The sequence below is a fragment of the Sarcophilus harrisii genome, chromosome 2, assembly GCF_902635505.1.
Source record: "Sarcophilus harrisii chromosome 2, mSarHar1.11, whole genome shotgun sequence".
In the NCBI taxonomy this organism is placed as follows: domain Eukaryota; kingdom Metazoa; phylum Chordata; class Mammalia; order Dasyuromorphia; family Dasyuridae; genus Sarcophilus; species Sarcophilus harrisii.
Genome location: NC_045427.1, coordinates 448,886,585 through 448,904,095, shown reverse-complemented (window position 1 = coordinate 448,904,095; position 17,511 = coordinate 448,886,585). Strand labels below are relative to the sequence as shown.

The 17,511-nt window shown below is 36.1% G+C and overlaps 1 protein-coding gene across 3 annotated transcripts in view; it reads left to right on the top strand.

Annotated features, from left to right (window-relative positions):
• The window catches only part of GOLGA1 (golgin A1), a 53,063-nt gene that overhangs the window by 33,071 nt on the left and 2,481 nt on the right, over positions 1-17,511 (top strand). For all 3 annotated transcript variants that reach the window (XM_023494116.2, XM_031954290.1, XM_023494117.2), the window contains 7 exons: positions 2,029-2,118; positions 3,095-3,197; positions 4,995-5,182; positions 12,907-13,065; positions 13,690-13,749; positions 14,354-14,524; positions 16,582-16,668. In XM_023494116.2, the coding sequence (XP_023349884.1) occupies positions 2,029-2,118; positions 3,095-3,197; positions 4,995-5,182; positions 12,907-13,065; positions 13,690-13,749; positions 14,354-14,524; positions 16,582-16,668 (858 nt within the window). The remainder of the gene's footprint in view (positions 1-2,028; positions 2,119-3,094; positions 3,198-4,994; positions 5,183-12,906; positions 13,066-13,689; positions 13,750-14,353; positions 14,525-16,581; positions 16,669-17,511) is intronic.

Sequence of the window (17,511 nt, the reverse complement as noted above, 5' to 3'; positions counted from 1 at the left end):
AAATTTTAAAGAGCCATTATCTTTTTCTCTTTGACTATAGATAAATGGTCAAAAGATATGGATAGTTTTCAAAAGAAGAAATCTACATTATCAACAGCTATATTAAAAGAAAAGTTTTCCAAATGATTAATAATTATAGAAATGTAAAGTGGAACAACTTAAAACTTCTACTTCAAATCCCATCAGATTGGCAAAAATAACAGGAAGATGACATGCTTGAGAGACTTTGGGAAAACAGGCATATTAATTCACTATTGATGAAACTGTGAATTTGTCTAGTCATTCAGAACCATGCCCCAAATGTTACTAAACATACAGCTAAAGCTCTTGATAAATGCTTATTAACTCAAGTTGCATACTTTGACTCAAGGATATTGCTTCTAGGTGTATATAAGGGCCCATATATACAAGAATATTTCTGGAAGTACTGGCAAGGAACTGAAAGCTAATGGAGAAGCCATTAGCTCCATAAGAAATTAGGAAAAGATTGATTTCAAAGATGCTTCAAAAGTCTTATATTAACTAATACAGAATGAAATGAACAGAACCAGTAGAGTAGTTTGAACAATAACAACAATGTAATGAAAAATTACTTTGAAAGACTTAACCTTCATCAATTTAATCATTATCTTAAAGGAAGAGGACTCTATGAAATGTTATATAAAAAGAGGAAGTGCATTGTGGGCATTTGGACCAAGATATCATAATACCAATGATGAATATTATCCATCTACTGACTAGGGATAATGAAAGAAAGGTGCAGAATTAGACATGCATTTTTGGACATGACCAATGTGGGAATTCATTTTTCTTGACAATACAAATTTGTCAGAAAGGTTTTACTTTTTTTTTTTTAAATCAAGGAGGAGGAAACAAAAGAGGAAGAAAAGCTTTCCCAACAAATAAAAAAGTCCAGAAGGAATCTGTTTTGGAAATTTTGCATGTTAAGTTTATTGTGTATTTAAAAAGAAGAGAAAGGACAAAATTGACTTCTTAAATGTTCCTTATATGCAATATTCTCCATTTTACTGTCTTTGCATTAGTTGTACCATATACCTAGAATATGACTACCTCTGCCTCAACTACTATTGCCTTTCCTCCTATACTTTGTATAATTTGTATTTTATTAAGATTATATAATAGAGATTTGTACAATTCTCACTTATTCTACAATGTACTGTAATATGGAAATTTGGTATTTATTAGGCTTTCTGCAAAAGATAGTGCTTAAGATTGCACATATTTAACCTATATCAAATTGCTTGCTGGCTTGGGGAGGAGGGAGACAAATTTGGAACACAAAGTCTTAAAAATAAATATTGAAAGCTATCCTTACGTGTACTTGGGAAAATAAAATGCTATTGTGGGGGGACAAAGGATGGTGCTTAAGCTGCATCATAAAGGAGGCCAGGGTAAGGAGGGACGGCCTTTGCAAAGGCACAAAAATGAGAGATGGACTGGCCTATGCAGGGGATTGCCTAATGCTAGAGGGAGTCATGTCCAGTGAGGCTAAAAGGGTAGTTTAGGGCCAGGTTGGGTAGAGTTTTAAAAGCTAAATAAAGGAGTTTATATTTTATCCTAGAGGTTATAATGAGACACTGGAGTAGATTCAGTAGAAGAGTCACATGGTTAGATCTCTGTTTAAGGAAAATTACTTCCATTATAGAAAATTTTCCCATAGAAGGTTCCTTAAATGCTTCTCTTAGTGGTAGCTCAATGGTATCCCTAGAGACAGGGATTCTAGAGATTATCTAGTACAATCCCTTCCTTTTAAAGATAGGAAACTGAGGTTTACCAAAAAAAAGAAATGTTTTGCTGAAGCACTTGATAGTATCCAACACTGCTTCCCTGCCTCAAAATCCATTGTTTTTTAAGATTTTTTTTCTCTGCTAAGTGATATAGAAATATGATCTATTGATCTCATGCACTATGTTGCTATGTTTAGTAATAAATTGATATGTAATAGCTAAAGCGATATGAACCAGAATTTTAGTATTAAAAATCTCATGAGTATACTTTGATTTGTAGGAAGAATGGGGCCAGAGGGAAACTGTTAGTGTGGAAATTGCCAAGGCATTGGAAGAAACCCGGAAACAAAAGGAAGATCTTCAACAGCAGGTTTGTCCAGTTGTGACTACTTGTTCAGATCACTGCTGCTTCTTTAACATTCCTATGATGAAGTGCTTCACAGCATTTTGTCTATCAGAAATTTAGATGACTAATACAAGCATTTTCAGCTATAGGAATTAGCTCCACTAAGTATTTGTACTTCATTTTTTATTTGCTACTTATCTCAGATTTAGAAGGATATGGAAGGTCACAAAAATGCTATAACTTATTTATGTAATATATTTACTAAAGGAGATTATGCTTGCATGAACATTATTGCAATATTGTAAGAGAACTAAGACTGTAGGTTTTACTACTTCTATTCATTGTCGTTCATCCCCTTTTAGCCAACAGTTCCATAGAATGCTGTTGCCCAAAAAATTCATTATCATCTACTAACCAAGGACTGTTCTTGATTGAAGCTTTTTCAGTATATCAGTAGCTAACCTGAGGTATTCTTTACTTGCATAGCTTTCAAGAACACAGGGACATCTCCGTATCTTGATGGAGCATTGAAGGAAATGTTTCAATAGAAGTAGATACTGCTGCTTAACAGTCACCATTTCATTTCAGCATCTGGTCTCATGTTCTTTATTGAAGGATCATTGGATTGTCTTATAAAATTACCACACCTGGTTGCTATTGAGATCTGAATTATTGAGCCTTTGAGAAATTGATTCTTGCAAGCTAATGCCCAGAAATTCAAGCTAGGATTATTAACGTGTTAGTTTGAGTACCTGCTTGTAGAGCCTCTTTTTGGATAGGACCCTGCTGAGAGATTTTCTCCATGGGTCAGAGTGATAGTGGAAAATGATTTCCACAGAATTCATGGTTGAAAAAGGAACAGTCTATCAGGTTTTGAAGAAAGTACTTCTCAGTGAAGTTTCTGAAAATATTTGGGATACTTACAATGGCAAATTGTATAGTGGTGGTTCTGCATAAGAGTAACTACTGCTGATACATGTTGGTTTATCTTTTCACCAAGGTTGCTGAACTAACAACATTAATAAATGAGAAGGAACAGTTTCTCAATGAGAAAACTGAAGCTGTTCTCCAAAAAGAAGAAGAAATTGACCAGCTGAAGAAAGGTTGGACCAACCAACTCCATCCTAATGTGCTTATATTTACTTTTCTAAGTGTTTGTCCCTTTGTTAGAACAACATTGAAATAGAAATTGGTAAAGTGCTTAGGCCCAGCTTCCTTCCTTCTAGAGGCCTAAATTTAAAATTGCTATGTATAATTATTATAATTAACTACCTAAGTCTATATCCTACCTAAGTAAGGAAAGACCAAAACCTGCACTTCCAAAATTATGGAACCTGTGGTATTCCATATTATGTGAATAGGAGTTTTGTAATAAAGTAGACATTTAATGGAGAACCTAAAAATAACATGCAAAATATTGTGCTATGATTTTTAAGCAAAGTTGAAGTTTTGCTAAGATGTGATTTCTGTCTTCCGGGTACTGCCAACCCACTAGGAGTTTTAAGATACTAGCACAGAATCTGTAATAAACAGTTATACATGAAAAACGTTTTAGTGGATGCAAAATTAAGTGCAGTGAGAATTGATAAGAGAAAACATTGTTACCAACAGAAAAATCAGGGAAGGCCTTCTCAAGGCAATGGCATTTAATTTGGGCTTTTAAAGGTGTATGAATTCAGTAGCAAAAGGTGAAGTAGAAGAAAGACCGTCTCAGCATAAGGAGCAAAATGAACAAAAAAGAGTCAGAAGAATATAGGCATCAGCCAGTCCTCTGCTGTGTGGCTGGAGCGTTGAGTGTGGGTCACAGGAAATAATGCTGGACAGGTGAAGAGGCAGCCTTGAGTGTTAGGCAAAAGAGTTTTGAACTTCAATAGTAGCAATATTTATTTCTTGGTTCAATTAAAAAACCTTTCTTAAATACCACTTCATATGCAAGCTACTAGGGTCAAAGAATTTTAATATTTCACAGATTCTGGCTTAAAGGGGTTTGTAGTGAGGAAATAACATACATCCATAATATAATAATAGAGATAGGAGAGACCCATAGTTCTCCATAAAATCTGCAGAGGGAGAGAATAATTTTAATGAGCGATATTAAGTAAAGCTTCAGAAAATGAACTAAAAAAAAAAAAGAAAGAAAGAAAATGAACTGAGCCTAAGAGGAATGGAAAGATTCTGAATGAACAGTGGTCATGAGGAACTGGCTGAATAAATGCTTTGGAATTACTTGACTAGTTGTACAGTGTAGGGAAACCACTTTAGGAGGTTTATGATAGTGTAAATGGATGGTAATGAATTCCTGGACTAAGGTTGTAGTTCTGGGAATGAAGACAAAAGTTACAGATAAAATAAAAAAAGAGTCAAAAGTTATCTTCTGGGTTTTTGTGCCTGGGTGCTAGATAGAAAAGCTGTTCCATCAATAGAAATACTAAGTTGAAGTTATTTATCAAAAAATACTTGCTTAGTACAACAAATTTTTCCATATAAAAAATATAGAAATTTTTTTTGGCATTTAGCTCTAGGATTACCCCCATCATTAATCTGGAAGATTGTCTATAACTTCGACTCACTTTACCTAGAATGGGCATTTTTTTCCTTATATAGCAAACCTTAAAAGTATTCTGTGGACAAATGAGTGGAAAATATAGTGCCAGAAAATTACTTTAGGGATTATTTTCAGTATTTTATTTTATTTATTTTTTGCTGAGGCATTTGGGGTTAAGTAACTTGAACAGGGTCACACAGCTAGGAAGTGTTATGTGTCTGAGGCCAGATTTGAACTCAGGTTCTCTGACTTCAGGGCTGGTGCTCTATCCACTGCGCCACCAGCTGCCCCTATTTTCAGTATTTTAAAGAGAAATAAAAGGAATCATGTAGTGCCTCCATGTGTTCTGGCCCAGGGCATGACATTGTCCTGCTACAAATGCACCAGTTGCAGAGTGACATGGAGGCTTGCAGGTGTAAAGAAGCCAAAAAGGAAGAATCCATAGGAAAAGAGATGAATGTGTTGAGGCTTCAGATAGAAGAGGAAGAGGAGGAGGAAGAAGAGGAAGAAGAAGAAATCCTTGAAACCCAGGATGAGCCAAATGTGAGTATTTTGGCACTGCTTTAAACACGAGATGTATGGAATTATGAATTGTATGGTGAATTTTTATTTTATTCATTCTCTATTTTAAAATTAATAATATATGTACAAAACATTATGATAATGTTTTGTTGGTACTTTTTGTTTTTTAAAACATAGTCATTTCCCCAATAACTGCCCCTCCCCCTTACTCCTACCTTGCGATACCACAGAACTCTCCCTTAGAAGGGAAACAAGTCAAACCTACCTACCCAGGGATTATGTTTGACAGCATTTTCAGCATTCCACACCTATAGTCCATTGTTTTTCTTTTGAGAAAAGAGATACTTGTTCTCACCAGTCTTCTACCACTAAGACTGGTTGTTGTTTACAAGCTGATTTAGATGACTTAATTTTCATTTGAATTGTTGTAGTTATGTGTCTTGTAGTCTCTTGGCCTTCATTCTGCTTCACTTCATATAAGTAAGACATTATAGTATTCAGCATTTGGAAAGTATATTAGCTTATTATACTGTCGTGCATGTTTTTTTAAGAGTACAGTAAAGATAAAAATAATGCTCGATGCACATACAGATTTATAAATCCTTTTGCAGTAGCTCCCTAGCACTCCCAAGTTCTTCAGGTAATAGGTTAAGTACCTTTGATCTAGTCCAATTACCTCATTTTGCAGATAAGGAAACTGAGTCCTTTCCCCCCCAGTTGAAACAACTAGTAACATAACATATGACCATATGACTTGGCAAATCAACTCTAGTTCTATTGTCTCTAGGATACAGTACAAAGTCTCCACTAATTTAGCATTTAGAAACCTCACTCAATCTGGCTCCAAGTTATCCTTTCAGCCTCTTTGGTTATTACTCTCCTGCTAGCACTCTGCATTCCATCTTAAATGGTCTTTTTTCAGGTCCTGATACACACAATGTTCTTGTGTCTCTGTGTCTGAACAGGCCATTATACTTGCCACACTTTTATCTATTTTTGTCTAGCTTTTTTTTCCTTCCAAATTACCTTATATTTGATTTTTTCTTAATCTCTTTTGCATTTGTTTGACTTTTTTTTTTTTGTATATGTTTGTATTCATTATATTTACCCTGTGTATATTTTTATGTGTATTTGTCTCTCCCATTAGAACACTGGTTCCTGACTATTTGCATTAATACTGATAAAAGAGTCATACTGCTTACACATAAATTATGTAACTCTTTAAAAGAAAATTTTTTGGTTTTGTTGTTGATTGGTTTTGCCTCTTTTCCTTTGTGGAGGAGGAGAGTGCAGTAGACTGAGGTTAGAGAATGGAGTTGGGTTGGTGCATATCAGAAAGTGGCTACACTGTGGAGGAAAGTAGTTGTTAATAAAAATGAGTTTTGCCCGACTAAATTTAGTTTCTTTTTTATAGGGTAACTAGATTGATAGGTCAGAGAAATACTTAAGTTTGACTTGGGGCAAGTCACTAAACTCTGTAGACTTCATTTTCCTCATCTATAAAATGAGAATGTTGGGCTTGAAGATTTCTAAAATCCCTTCTAATTTTGAATCCATAATCCAATAATTTGATGTCATCTTGAAAGGTCTTCAGTGAAATGCCCAAGAGATTAGAGTGTTCTTTAATGTTTTTATCAGTGATTTGAATAAGGGCAGAGTTTTGCTGTCAAATTGCATTTATTAAATCTCTACTTTGTGTCAAGTTCTGTGCTTAATGCCAGGACTGGTCTAGTTAATGATAAGGGCTGTTCCAAATCTAATATGTGTGTGAAATTTAAACCTGTATTTATTGTTAATAAAAATGAGTTTTGCCCGACATTTTGTTGTCAAATAATTATAGCTTGATACTTCAGATTTTATTTATTAAATCTCTACTTTGTGTCAAGTTCTGGGCTTAGTGTCAGGGATACAAAAAGCCTTGCCCTCAAAGAACTTGCATTCTTTTGTTTAGTTATTTAAAAAAAATTTTTTCAGTTAGTCTCAATAGTATTTTATTTTTCCAAATATATGTAAAGTTTTCAGCATTCATTTTTATAAGATTTTGTGTTCCAAATTTTTCTCCGTCCCCTTTACCTCTCCCCAAGACAGTAAACAATTTAATATGTTATGTATGTACAATACTTTTAAACATTTCCATATTTGTCAGTTTGTGCAAGACAAATCAGACCAAAAGGGAAAAAAACATGAGAAAGAAAAGCAAAGAAACTAAGATGAAAATACCACATTCAGTCTCGGTAGTTCTCTCTCTGGGACAGCATTTCCTATCTCAAGCTTATCAAATTGTCTTGAAACACTGTATTGCTGAGGAGAGCAAGTCTGCCATAGTTGAATATCACATAATCTTGCTGTCACTGTGTACAATGTTCTCTTGGTTCTGTTCACTTCACTCAGAATCATGCAAGTTTTTCCAGGCTTTTCTGAAATCAGCTTGCTCATCATTAATATTCCATTATATTTATATATTGTAACTTAATCAACCATTCTCTAATTGATGGGCATCCACTCAATTTCCATTCTTGCCACTACAAAAACAGCTATTTCAAACATTTTTGCACTTGGGGGTCCTTTTCTTTCCTTTATGATCTCTTTGAAATACAGGCCCAGTAATGACGCTGCTAAATCAAAGAGTATCCACACTTTTATAACTCTTTGGGCATAGTTCCAAATTATTAAGGAGCTTACATTCTACTAGGAAATACAATATATACAAAGCTCAGGAAATATATAGGATATATACAGAATAAGCACCCAGAGATTAGGGGGTGAGAGAAATTATATTAGGAAAGGACTTTTGAAGGATGTAGAACTTTAAGCTGAGAATCATGAATTTATCGATATGGCTGCTCGCTTCATTGAAGCAGATCCCATACTATGGACACCTCATCCTGTGGAGTTCTTGTTCACATCCTTTCCGTAAATCTTCCATAAAACATCCATCTATTGCTGAAAAACTTGATCTAGATACTCTTCATAAGTACTGTTGCATCAGTTATCTGTTCTTCTTTTTGCTGCATGATCAACCTACCTCCTTTTCTGTGTCTTTAAGACATGTGTGCTCAGTGCTGTCATTTAATTTTTCTTGTTACATGTTACATTACCATGAGCAATATCCTATGGTCTTTATCCTTTACAATGCTGCCCCTTTTCTTCTTTTTCTGGTGAGTTCTTTTTTGGGATAAGTCTAGACCATACTTCATTCCCTTCTGGATGTCCTTCTGACTCCCCTGAATAGGTACTTCTCTTTCTCCTCACTTCTCTTTCAACACCCTTTTATGTATTGCCTTTTCCACTAGAATGTGCTCTTTGAGCAAAAGAATTGTCTTATTTTTTGCTTGTATTTATACCCACACACTTGCTTGTTGCTTTGCACTTTTCTCTACTTTTTTCTTTTTGTCTTTTCATTTTATTTTGGGTTCACTGTTATGTTGATTTTTCAGAGGTGATGGTCCATGGTTTGTAACTGTATAGCATAAACAGGAGAACTCCAGTATTAAAAAGATAGGCTTTTATATCAAAGAGTAGCTTGGGATCATAGAAAGCATTGCATAGTTTCTCAGTTGAGATCCACAGTCCTTCATAGGAGATTGTCCTAGCAATTTATGCATAAGAAATTTCAAATGTGATGCTTCTCACCTCTAGAATCACTTTGTGCTGCAGAGAGAACTGATAGTTCCTAATGACCATGATAGGACACTTGAGGGTATGTACTCCTGTCAAATAGTATTACATCCATTTCTAATGGCAAGCAAATTCCCCCTTCTTCTTTATCAAATAAATCTGTAATTCAGAATCACTGACTACCCAGGCAAAAAGCCTCTTTCCTTCTACCACTACATGATTTCAAGTCTCTTAGTCATCAGTCCTGCTACCTATCCCCTACTGTTCTTCCATTGTGTCCAATGAAAAATTTACAATTTATCATTTACAAACTTCCCTATATCTTAGACCTCATCTTCTCATACTCCTTCCATTATTTTTTACTCATAGAAAGCTGATGTCCTTCAGAAGACAGTCCCTTACCACTTTCCTCAGTATTGAACCTGTATTCATCTTCTATCATAAACCCCTGAAACATCGCTGCCCTTGTCAGACCTTCCTTCCATTTCCATCACTCAGCACTCTCCTTTCGAAATCTACATTGTCCATACATAACTCCTTATCTCGTCCTGGTTGTAATTATCATATGTTCCATACCAATCTGTATCTTTATGGTTGGAGATTAGTATGCATGTTAATATATTCTCCCTTTAACCTATTATCTTTATCTTCAGCTACATGTGGGGAGAATCACACCCTTGATCTCAATATTACCCTTAAGTGTTTTACAAATGCTCATGATCAAATTAGATGATGTCAATAAAGTGTTTTGCAAACTTTAAAATGCTATGTAAATGTGATTACTATTGGGAACTATGATTCAGAACTCTGAAATTCCTCTCTGACCACAACCCCCTATTCTTCCATCTTTCTAGACCTATTGTTTATCTTCACTAAATTCTAGTAACTTCACCCATCCCTCATTAGTATATTATCCTGACTCTAGCCTTGTTTTGCCCATTTATAGTCTTAAACCTACATTTTACCACTTCAGCTGTATATCTGGCCTTGCTCATGATTCTCTTTCCCATAATGTATCCCTGCATTATTCCCACTTCCCACCTTGACTCTCAAAATTGTGTGTTGCTGAATGGCATAGAAAAAGTTACAACCATTCAGAGTGGATCTACTATAAATGTGTTAACTAATTTCAGCTGTCTTCTTGACTGCCACATAGCAATCCTTTTATTGTTTCATAATTGACTTTCACACTTCCACACAGTGGCTGTTCCAAACCTCTTCTCTCCTCAGTTCCTTTCTCTCTCTTCTTCCAGCACAAGATATCACTTCTTACTTTACTGGGAATATAGATGCTTTTCATCCCAAGTTCTCACCTCCTTTAGTCTACATATGATGATGTTTCTCAGCATCATTCTCTGTTCTCTCCTCTTTTGCTTTGGCCTGTCACCCAAGATTTCTATACCATTGTAAATCCTCTGAGAACCTGTTCCTTCATTTTTTCTTTTCTCCCCTCACCCCAAATTGTTTGAGCTTTAATTTCTCCTGCTGCCTACAAACATGTCCCAAGTATACCCTATAATTTGAAAAATTGTTGGCCCTCCATGTCCTCAGTCTTACTATCTTGTATCTCCTCCCATTCAAAGCCAAATACTTCCCTTCCACTTATTTCTTAATCCCAGATAGAGTTTTTCTATTACCAACCAGCCAAAACTGTCTATGATGTTGCCAACAATCTCTTAAATGCTCAAAATGAAGTCCTTTTCTTCTTTCTGTTCTTTAAAATATGTTTCTTGGGGGGGCTTATGGGAGCAGCCTTAGTTTTCAGTTCAATATAATAATCACCTCAAATGTGACCAGGAGTTAAAGTCCAGATCCTTTATTTTCTCCTTCAAAATAGCCCGCTTAGCTTTCTTAGAGGCCTATCTCTCTCCTTGGTTCCAAAAGCTCTTGCCGCTAGTCCTTTGCCTCTGCCAGCTTCAGCCTCTCCTCTTCTGAATATTTCCAGGCAGCACAAAGATGGAAGTTGAAATGAATGTGACTCTGCCTCTGAGAGTGGGCTTGTGTGTTTCTGACTTGTGAATCTCCCAGAGTCAATCCTGGTTGAGGCTCCTAGCTTATATATGCTCTCTTAAAGATGTGAATCTTTGGAACTGTAGTAAGTACTAAGTACATCTAGAGAACTGTTAAGCACCCTGCTAAACAACCATTGTCTCTTATCAATTCCACTGACAGCACCTTAAGAATTCTAACTCATTCTTGATTTCTTTATATCATTTGACATACTTAACCACTCCTTCCTCCTGGATACTTTCTCTTCTTTAGGCTTTCACTTGATACTTCTGCTCCTCCCTGTACGATTATTCCTAGTCTCATTTGTTGGATTATCATCCACATCCACACCCATGTGTGGGTCTGCCCCATACACCATGGGTCTATTGCCTTCTCCCACTACAAAATATCTTAGTCATTTCATCAGCTCTGCTTGATTCAATTTCTACCTCTGTAGTGCTGCAGATTCATATAGTAGCCCATCTCCTGAGCCTTAGTCTTGCATCACAAACCACTTATTAACCTATCTAGATGTCCCATAGATATCCCCAAATGTGTCTATCACAGAGATCCCCTACTTTCCTTTGCCTTGCCTTAGATGATGAGTTTTTTAAACTTCTCCATATGTTGAAGACATCAGTATCCTTCCAGATTCCCAGGTTCATGACCTTCATATTATATTTGTCTTGTCCCTTTTCCTTACTCCCACCAAAGCTATCTTTTCAATTCTGTCTCCTTAACATTCTTAGTGATTATTCCATTTTCTCCACTTAAAAAATCCTTGTATTTTGTTTACTTCCAACTTCCAGTCTCTTTCTTCTTCAGTCCATCCTTCATAGTCCAAAATAGTCTTTTTAAAATGTCATTTCCCTAATCAGGAAACTCTAGGGATTTCTTCTTGTCTCTACAGTAATATTATACTGTAAGCAATACAAATTACCCATCCTAGTCATTGAAACCTTTCAACAAACTTGGTTCTATTTAGACTTATATTACTTCCCACCCATACTGGTGTGTTCTTACCAAATTGATCTATTTTGTTGTCACAAACTTGGCATTCCATCTCCATTTTTGGTGTTTTGTACATTCTGTGCCCATCCCTAAAATGTGCTCTCTCTCGGGGTCTGCTTCTTAGAATCCTTGTCAAAAAATCAAAACAAAACAAAAACATATATTGGATTATTTACCATCTAGGAGAGGGTATGGAGGGAAGTGGGGGAAATGAGAATACAAGGTTTTGCAACGGTCAATGGTAAAAAATTATCCTTGCATATGTTTTGAAAATAAAAAGCTTCAATTAAAAAAAAAGAAAGAATCCTTGTCTTCTTTCAAGACTCAGATCATGGGCCATCTCTTAAAGGAAGCCTTTCTTCACCATCTCCCCTTCTTTTCCTCAGATTATCTTATATAAATTTAACTGTTTTATGAGTTGAATCCTACCCAATGTAATGTAAATTCCTTGAAGGGGGAGGACTGTTTTAATTATAAACCCATCATCCAATCCAGTGCTTTCTTCATAGTAGGTACTTAATTAGTAATTGTTGATTTGTAAGCTACTAGATGACTTGAAATTTTTATTGGATCAGCATAGATAATATGCAGTTGGAGAGCAACCCACTGGATCTATTACTACCCGTAGCTTGAAGAAGTATTTGAAATGGAAAATGATCTAGGCTCAGGGTTAAATAGGAAGAAGATAAAAGGCTAGATTATCTAGATTATCTTTGGGAACTTTAGCAGTGTTGTCAAATAAACATTGTTAAAAAAAAATTCTTTAGACAGATTAACATTGCAGTGACTGAAATTTGTTGAATTCTGTTATAAACATATCTTTGGGGATATTGTATTTGGCATTCTTACTTCACTTTGACCTATTTTAAAAATTGTCCATTTAGGTTCTTTTCTTGTTTAAAAAAAAATAAAGCCTCACCCTGTCTTTGCACAGAGAATTGAAATTTATTTCCAAATGATATTGCACAGTGTGCTGGATCAAGTAACAATTTGAGCAAACATTCTTATATCTCGGGGGGGGGGGGGAATTCCATGGTTTAATTTTTTGTATCCTTTCTACCTGAGAATAAATTTTAGACTAAAAATAGCAAAAGAGGCTCTGAGATGTGCTTTCTCCACCCCAACAGGTAATTGGTTATGGTGAAACAGTAAAGGAATTGAGTGATGATTTATATCCACTCTCAAATGATGAAAGAACATTGAATGGAGAAGTGGACTGTGTTGATATGGTACAACTACAAAAAGAAAACCGAGACTTGGAACAGCAGATTATAGAGAAAAATAAGGTAACAAGGGCTCTTTCTCAAAATACCAGTCTCCACAAATCATTCAGCCAGTCATTACTAAGTGTCAACTATGAGCTAGGCATTGTATTAATTACTAAAGATCTGACTATAAAAGTGAGACAGTCCATGCCCTCAAGAAACTTAGATTCTATCAGGGACAGCAATATATCTATATTATATATTTAAAATAGATATGAAGTTAATTATGAAGTATTTTTGTGTAGGAATAGAGCAAGATGCTGAGATCAGGAGAAACTATGTGTAGAGAAAAACACAAAGCAAACTAAGGATCTTTAAAGGTATTGGTGAGGAGGACCTGTATTATAGTTATGGTAGACTGCCTAAGCAAAGGCACAGAGATTGAAAGATGGAGGGGCAAGTGTGAGGAAAAGAAGGAAGGCTAGTGAGCCTAAAAAGAAGAAAAAAAAACCCCAGCAAAGTTGTAGAGGGATTGAAATGCAAAATTAAGAGTTTTATTTTACCCTAGATTTTATTGAGGAGGAGAGTGACCTGGTTCGAATTGTGCTTTAGAATAATCCCTTTGGCAGTTCTGTGAATTGGAGAGGGAGAAAACATGAGGCTGGATGACCTCAGAAGTCTGATGCTGTGACATTTGTTCCACAGACTATAAAGCAGCTGCAGCAGAGAATGCTGGAACTTAAGAAGACCCTCCAGAAGGAACTGGTGAGTGGTGATCCAGGTGACCTGTCCTGACTGGGCTGCTTGGGAGGGCAGGGGCGGGAGGGACAGATAGACATATAAATGTGTGTCTTCTGGTGCTTTTTTCTTCCTTAACCCCAACAGTCCCAACCCTAAACCTGCCTGGGTATCAGATCTGCCAGCCATGTTTGTTTAAGGAGTCTTTCTTTGATCATGAGGCAGAAGCTTCCCCCTAAAAGGAGCACAGCATAGTACAGTGAACACTGGATCTAAAGTCAGAACGCCTAGGTTAGAATCCCAATTTTTATCCTTTAATGCTTGTGTGACTTTAAGCCAACCGCTTCTTCTGGAGTCTTCTGTAAAATGATATATTAGATCCAGTGATCTCTAAGGTAATTTTTTTTACTTCTAAATCCTATGATATATTAAGAATCAACTTTCAGTTTGGTCCACCAAATACTTCTCGTCTGCAGGTAGGGAGAAGGCATGGGAGAAAGGACTTTAAACTTGGATTATTTCCATGCTGTCTGAGAAATGTTAAGACATCTGACCTACTTTGCTTAGAAAGGAAAAAGGTAGCGTATTTCAATGTTTTTCTCCTCTGTTTTCTTTTTTTGTTCTCTTCCAGAAAATTCGGCCTGAAAATGATATCTTTGAAGTTCGAGAGAAACCCAATCCTGAAGTGCCTACTGCTTCCACAACTGTCACCAATAACTCAGACTTAAATGATTCTCGAGAGATAAATTTTGAATACCTCAAGCATGTGGTTTTAAAATTCATGTCCTGTCGAGAATCAGAGGTAAAAACACTGTTTTCTGTTTGCCCTAGATTTTTATTCCTATATGAATTTTCACATGGAGGTCCTCATGCCATCCTATTTCTCTGTCCCTCTTCTCCCAAACTTAGGTTTTAATAGCTGAATCATAACTTAGGGAATGATTTGTAGTAGCATTTTACATGTTTTCCAAATTTATATTCAGCTTTTTTTTTTATAATAATCATAATTGCTCATTTTTATTGCACTTCGATTTACAAAGTCTTTTTGCCACCACAGTTTTGTGAATTGTATAATACTGGTATCATGAGGAAACTAAGGCTCTGAGAATTGCAGGGTTCTCATCCCTGGTTAACTACTAGAGCTAATTACTAGAGCCAGGGCTTTGAATCTGATTCTTTTAACTGCAAGATCAGTCAGCTCTTTGCCTTCTGCATTATCTCTATCTGCCTGTTAATCAGAGGTCGAAGAACAATGAGCTTAGACTTTTGGGGAGTGGAGAGGAGGAGGAGGAAGGGGAAGTAATTAGGGTTAAGTGCCCAGGACCACACAGCTAGTGTCAAGTGTCTGAGGCTGAATTTGAACTCAGATCCTCCTGACTCCAGTGCTCTATGTACTGTGTACCACCTTGATGCCCCTGAGCTTAGACTCTCAAGGCCCCAATTAAGCAGCCAATGATGAGTTGGGTGCCTTAGTTAAATCACTTCACATCTTTTTAAACTTTAGTTTCCTCAGATGTAAATAGGATAAGCACACCTCACACACATACAGAAACATGCATGTATACTTTTCAGTTCATATTGGACTAAATATAACAATAGTTTTTCTCATATCTAATTTATTGAACATATAGTGTATAAATAATTCCTAATAAGAAAATAGTGATGAAAGGGAAAATTGTAATGATAAAATGAAAGAAAACATCTTTTTCCTTGTTTTAAAAGAAATGCTTCTTAAAATTTCACAGGAAAAATATTTTAATGAAATTTTGTGCATTTTATTGCAGCACATACTTTTTTTCTTTCAATGAGATCTTTTAACCCTGTATTTAGTCTAACGCATTGATGGCTAATAATAATCATAATAATAGCTAGCACTTATATAGCACTAGGTGACACGTATTATCTCATTTGATCCTCACAACAATCCTGGAAGGTAGGTGCTATTATTATCCCTATTTTACAGATGGGGAAACTGAGGCAAATAAAGACAAAGTGGCCTGTCTAGAGTTGTGAAGATAATGCCTGAAACATGTTTGGAACTCGGGTCCTCCTGACTTCGGGCCAATAGCACCCTACCCACTGTACCGCCCAGTTTGAACCTTTCGCAATAATACATCTCTCATGAGATTTTTGTGAAGATCAAATAAGATGTCTTTGAAAAAGCTTTGCAACCAACAAGGGCTATATAAATGTTAGCTGCTTTTGTTAGTGGTAGGAATAATTTCAATAATTCTTTCACATAATGCTACTATAAATTCCCCTTTGAGCCCTTGATATTATATGTACACTGACATTTTCCTCTGTGTCCCTGAAGTGACAAAGGCTATTCAGTAGTGTCTGTGCTCTCATAGATACTGCCCTGGAAAGGAGCCAGATGCAGGCCTAGTGGTGATCTGAGAAGCTCATCCCCAAAAAGTTGCCCACCAGAGAAGAAATCTTTTTTGGCCACAACCACTCAGGAAGACCATTTGATATAAAGGGAAAATCAACACTTAGGAAAGGACAGAATACTAAAAGTAGCATCCATTTAGTAAAAATAATGACCATTCATTGCTAATGATAGAAAAAAACTAGAAAAGTTTTAAAAAACAACAAAAACTTTAAAAAAATTTTTTTGTTGACTTGGAATTATCACCTCTAAAGTTTGACCACAAACCAATTCTTAGTAATCTCATCAGGTCATAGGCTAGAAATAACGTGTTCCCACTTTGGCCATAGCCACATAACACTCCTGAACTTGGTTTAGAGGAGAACAAGTTTCTACTGGAATATCTCAGCAGCTTCTGCACTACACCTGCCTTCCGCTTCCTATTCTTTCTTCTCGGAATAAGCATTGATGTTTATGATGCTCTGTTTTAGGCTTTTCATCTCATTAAAGCCGTGTCTGTGCTACTGAATTTTTCACAAGAGGAAGAAAACATGCTCAAAGAGACCTTGGAATATAAGGTAGATCTTTCTATTGTTCTTCATAGGAATGGAGAGTAAAGTCTTAGGTGAGAATAGGTTAAAAGGGGTAAAAAAGAAGCCTCTGGACCCTTAATGAGCTAGTGAGAGCTACAAATATGTTTAAAGATTGAATCTGGAAGAGTAAAACAGACCATTTGGATGGTGTTGGGCCCCCTGATAGTGAAGGTTATCTTCTATAACAACCTCTGATTCCTTTCTTATTTTATCATTCTTATGATCATACAGTCTTGCCAGAGATTTCAAGCCATCTAGTTCAGTTTTACATAACGTTTGAATCTTCTCTACGATATCTTTGATAAGTGCTCTTCCTTTACACTGCTATGAAAATAAAGATTTACATTGCTTTTTTATCTTAAGTTCTTCAAGAATGCACAGCTGTCTGGTATTCCCAGAGGGGGACAGCATCACTCTCCCTCTAGTTCAGTGTCCAGCTACTTGATAAGTAGCTTTCACTATCGAGCAGATCTGATTTTTTGGAAAGGTCTTTCTTGTCAAAACCTGCTTCCTTGTAATTCTTAGATAATAAAGTAAGGTACTGTCACTATAAACATTATATATCATCCAGACTTTGAAATCCTAAGGCAGTTCTCTAAGGGGTTTGATACCTAGGCCCTCAAACAACATAAGATGGTGAAAGGACCTTTGAACTCAGTTCAGGTCGCAACCTATTGCCTCATTGTAGGTTGATGTAGCCGATCTCTAAGGTTCCTTCAAGCTGCCCAATTCTGTGCAGCTAAAATTCAGTCATTTTAAGTTTAACCTGTTCTGCTTATCAGCAAAAGGCCTGTGCAAACCAAAGGAACCAGTGACAGGTTGTGATAA